Genomic DNA, 4668 nt, shown 5'->3' with positions numbered 1-4668 from the left:
TACCGCGCGATGGAGGCTTTGGGAGCAGCAGCGAGCGCCATCGCGGTGGTCGAGCTCGCCGCAAAGGTCGGCGCACTTTGCCTACAGTACTCCCGCGACGTCAAAAGAGCCAAAGACGACATCGACCACTTTCGACAGCAAACGGAGGCTTTAAAGACAATCGCCGAAGGTGCGCAGCGGCTTTTGCAAGGTCCATATGGGCCTCGACTTGAAACTGCGCAAAAACTATATAGCGCCCTTACGAACGCCCGCTCGCAGCTCGATCCCATTCATACGAGGCTAGAAGAAAAGCTGGACACGGGTCGTGTGGGTCGGGTAAAAAGACGTCTCGGTCTGCTTGCCTGGCCGTTCGAAAGCAAGGATATCGAAAAGCTCATCGCTACCCTCAAACGGGACGGGGACACGATTTCCGCCGCACTCCAAGTCGATCTAACGTTCGTCACCCCACCCATCAGCCGCCGTTACGCAGCTAATTTTAAGTAATAGCACGCTTGCCCTCGACATTAACCGCAAACTCGTCCTTTCGAAACTTCCTATCGCGAAAGGCGCTGCATTCGATGCCCAGGCGAACGAACACGACCCTAGCTGCCACCCCAACACCCGCGTGAACCTTCTCGCCGACATTCACAAATGGATCGAGGATCCCAACGGAAAATGCATTTTCTGGCTGCGTGGCATGGCCGGCACCGGCAAGTCGACCATCTCTCGAACAGTGGCTGAAAAGCTTTTTGCGGCAAAGGTGCCCAGTGCGAGCTTCTTCTTTAAAAAAGGCGAAGGCGACCGCGGCAGCGCGGCCATATTCTTCACCACCATACTCGCCCAGCTCGTCCGCCAGGTACCGATCTTAGCATCACATGTCCAGAGCGCAATCGAAAACGATCCAACCATCGTCGATAAGAACAAGAAAGAGCAGTTCGAGAAGCTCTTCCTGGAGCTACTGGACAAGTGCAAGGGCGATATCCCGGGGCCGCTTGCCATTGTGGTCGACGCGCTTGACGAATGCGATCGGGAAGAGGACGCTACCGCCCTGGTTCGCCTTTTGTCCAAAGCAAAGGAAGCAACGTCGATCCGCATCCGATTTTTTGTCACCAGCAGACCCGAGCTGCCCATCCGCCTTGGCTTTAAGGACATCGACGGCAGCTACCAAGACCTCGCCCTCCATGAGATGCCCGAGCCCGATATAAAAAAGGACATTTCCACGTTTTTGCGGTCGGAATTGGCCGAAATCCGGCGCAAGTTTAACAAAACCATACTAGGGCCAGGTTTGCCATCTGATTGGCCTTCACCCACCAGTTTTGAAGATCTTGTCAACATGGCTGTGCCGCTCTTCATTCTCGCATCAACGGCTTGTCGCTTCATTGCCGATAGCAACTTCGGCGACCCTGGGAAGCAGCTAGACAAGATCCTCGAGTACAAGGGAAAGGGCGAATGGTCTCAGCTTTACGCGACGTATCTACCAATCCTGGACCGGCTTCTTTTCGAACGCAAGGATTTAAGGTTGGTTAAACGCACAAAGAAGGAACAAGCCGTTGTCGTTGCGTGGTTCCGCGACATCGTTGGAACTATTGTACTTCTTGCCGACCCCCTCCCTTGCGCATCGCTGGCACGTATCCTTAACAGAACCCAGCTCGACGTGGGCTCAAGGCTGCTCCAGTTGCATTCTGTCCTTAACATTCCGGATAACCCCCTGGTCCCTGTCAAACTGCTCCACCTGTCCTTTCGCGACTTCCTCGTCGACCAAGAAAATCGCGATGCGAACCCCTTCTGGGTCGACTCGCGAGAAACCCATAAGCAGCTGGCAGACCGCTGCCTCCAATTGCTGTCAACCGGCGACACCCTCAGGAGAGACGTTTGCAATCTGCGTCATCCCGGCACGTTCCGGCCCGAGATCAGCCCGCAGAATATTAATACCGCCTTACCGCCCGAGGTCCAGTATGCCTGTCGATACTGGGTCCATCACTGGAAGGAAAGCAGGCGGCAGATACGAGATGGCGATCCGGTCCACCTCTTTTTGACCGATCATCTCCTGTACTGGCTTGAAGCTCTGGGTGTAACGGGGCGAATCCGGGAAAGCTTTGACATGGCAAATTGCCTGCTGGATATGCTCGAGGTAAGTATTTCTACCATTTTAAATCAGTATTAAAAGCTTATTAACAAAGCTTTTAGCCGGAGAACAGCACCGCAATGTCAACGTTGCTTCACGACTTGCAGCGTTTTCTTTTAGCTAATGCTGCTGTTATCGACGCATCACCTCTCCAGATCTACCACTCAGCTCTTTTATTTGCGCCAAAAAGGAGTGTAATACGGATATTATGGCCTATCAAACTTGCTACCTGCGTTTCATTGCTATCACCAGTGGATTTGGATTGGAATGCGTGCTTGCAAACTCTCGAGGGGCACAACGGCTCGGTTTACTCCGTCGCATTCTCGCCCGACGGCCAGAGGCTCGCGTCGGCCTCCTTTGACGAAACCATTAAGCTTTGGGACGCGGCGACGGGCGCATGCGTAGCGACGCTTAAAGGGCACGACGACTCGGTTTTATCCGTCGCATTCTCGCCTAATGGCCAAAGGCTCGCGTCGGCCTCCCTCGACAAGACCGTTAAGCTTTGGGACGCGGCGACGGGCACGTGCCAAACGACATTCGAAGGGCATAGCAGCTCGGTTTTGTCCGTCGCATTCTCGCCTAATTGCCAAAGGCTCGCGTCGGCCTCCCTCGACAAGACCGTCAAGCTTTGGGACGCGGCGACAGGCGCATGTCAAACGACGCTCGAAGGGCACAGCAGCGACGTTATATGCGTTATATTCTCGCCCGACGGCCAGAGGCTCGCATCGGCCTCCCACGACAAAACCGTTAAGCTTTGGGACGCGGCGACGGGCGCATCCCTAACGACATTCGAAGGGCATAGCAGCTCGGTTTTGTCCGTCGCATTCTCGCCCGATAGCCAAATGCTTGCGTCGGTCTCCCACGAAAAGACCGTTAAGCTTTGGGACGTGGCGACGGACGCATACGTAACGACATTCGAAAGGCACAGCAGCGGCGTTATATGCGTTGTATTTTCGCCCGACGGCCAAAGGCTCGCGTCGGCCTCCTTTGACGAAACCGTCAAGCTTTGGGACGCGGCGACGGGCGCGTGCCAGACGACGCTCGAGGGGCACAGCAGCTGCGTTAGGTCCGTCGCATTCTCGCCCGACGGCCAGAGGCTCGTGTCGGCCTCTTACGACGGAACCGTCAAGCTCTGGGACGCGGCGACGGGCGCGTGCCTAACGACGCTCGAGGGGTCAACTTCCGCTGTCTCATTTGATGAAACAGGCTCGTACCTCCATACAGATTTTGGTACTAAATTGCTACACAAACAGCCAGCTGCTGGTCCAGCAGCAGTTCAAGCTCATTTACAACACCAAGATTCTGAGGGTATTGGCATCAGTGCTGATCGAGCATGGATTACGTGGAAAGGAGAGCATTTCTTGTGGCTGCCTACCGAATACCGTCCTGGTGGTTCTTGTTTAGCCATAGCAGGATTAACCATAGCCTTAGGCTGTTCATCCGGGAGGGTGTTGTTCTTCCAGTGGCCAGGAGCCTTTTGATAGAGAAAGTTTTCCTTGGGTTCAATCCTCTTTTTTCTTTTCTCTTTGCCCGTTCCCGGGTCGTAGGGGGCTGTACATGTTCATAGGTTGGTGCTGCTTTCAAAGAGTATATTGGAACCGTCTAGCGTTTTCCATTAACTTATAGTGGCGAACCTGTTTTGCCACAGCATGGCAGTACGCCGTAAATGTCACGAGCAGTAGGTCCTCACTAAATGGATTAATTAAATAGCGACCCACTGTGGCTTCCTAACACCCGATGCGAGGGCACCGGGATCGGTGGTGTGGGGCCACCGCTTCAAGGCGCACACCCACCCTACCGTATTTCCCCCTATAAAAAGCCCTCCACTAGATGGTAGCTGTATGCAGCAGTAAACCTTCCAACCAACCAGCCAGCCACCCACCTAGCTCTTGCCGACCAACTGGCTCTTGCCGACCAACTAGCTCTTGCCGGCAGTGGTCAATCCACCTGACTGCAGGCGCTACTGGCGCTGAAAAGCCACACCACGTCCTGATAAGGGCGGTAAGGGTGGGCGCGCACAGGATATCGATTCTACATGCGACTCTCCCTGCGGGCCTCGATCTTTTTTAATAAACCAACCTACCGTTACCACCAGCCATAATAAGATCGTCCCCCTCTACTGATCGTTGTAACAGTAGATATGAGCAGCCAATTGTAAATAAAAAAGCTTTGGTTATAGCGCGTGTTAGGGATCACCCTCACAAAAGAGGCAGGGCTGCAGTGTAGCGAAGGTTGATTTGACTATCTAGAAGTGAAGAATACAAGGAGGGGATTGGTGCGTTGCACCGGAGCCCTCGTGCAGGGTTTTCACCCAGGCGGTCGTGCACGGGCCCCCAGCCACCGTGGCTCAGCGACTCCCAAAGGCGCCACGCCACCACAGCGCGCCTGTTGATTTGTCATTGTACAGGCCTGCAGAACGACCGCAGGTAATCCTACCAAGTAAACCTTAAAATTGAAGATAGAGAGAGAGAGGGAGGGAGAGAGTATATTTAACGTCGGTGTCGTTTCCTAGCCGCTTGCGATTAGGGGGGGGGGGGGGGGGGGGGGGTCGGGGTCTACGTTAC

The 4668-nt window shown here is 54.5% G+C and overlaps 1 protein-coding gene across 3 annotated transcripts in view; it reads left to right on the top strand.

Annotated features, from left to right (window-relative positions):
- Window positions 1-3635, top strand: part of GGTG_12502 (hypothetical protein) — a 4496-nt gene extending 861 nt beyond the window's left edge. The window contains exons 2-5 of one of the 3 annotated variants that reach the window (XM_009230402.1): window positions 487-2114; window positions 2357-2822; window positions 3201-3314; window positions 3358-3635. In XM_009230402.1, the coding sequence (XP_009228666.1) occupies window positions 487-2114; window positions 2357-2822; window positions 3201-3314; window positions 3358-3508 (2359 nt within the window). In that variant the 3' untranslated portion in view covers window positions 3509-3635. Of the gene's footprint in view, window positions 1-103; window positions 435-486; window positions 2115-2356; window positions 3315-3357 lie in introns of those variants that run through there. The other 2 variants (XM_009230401.1, XM_009230400.1) reach the window with 2 other exon arrangements.
- Window positions 3636-4668: the final 1033 nt, after the last annotated feature.

Source organism: Gaeumannomyces tritici (assembly GCF_000145635.1).
Source record: "Gaeumannomyces tritici R3-111a-1 unplaced genomic scaffold supercont2.9, whole genome shotgun sequence".
Taxonomy (NCBI): Eukaryota; Fungi; Ascomycota; class Sordariomycetes; order Magnaporthales; family Magnaporthaceae; genus Gaeumannomyces; species Gaeumannomyces tritici.
The sequence above is the reverse complement of the archived record's forward strand: the minus strand, read 5'-3'. Positions and strand labels throughout refer to the sequence as shown.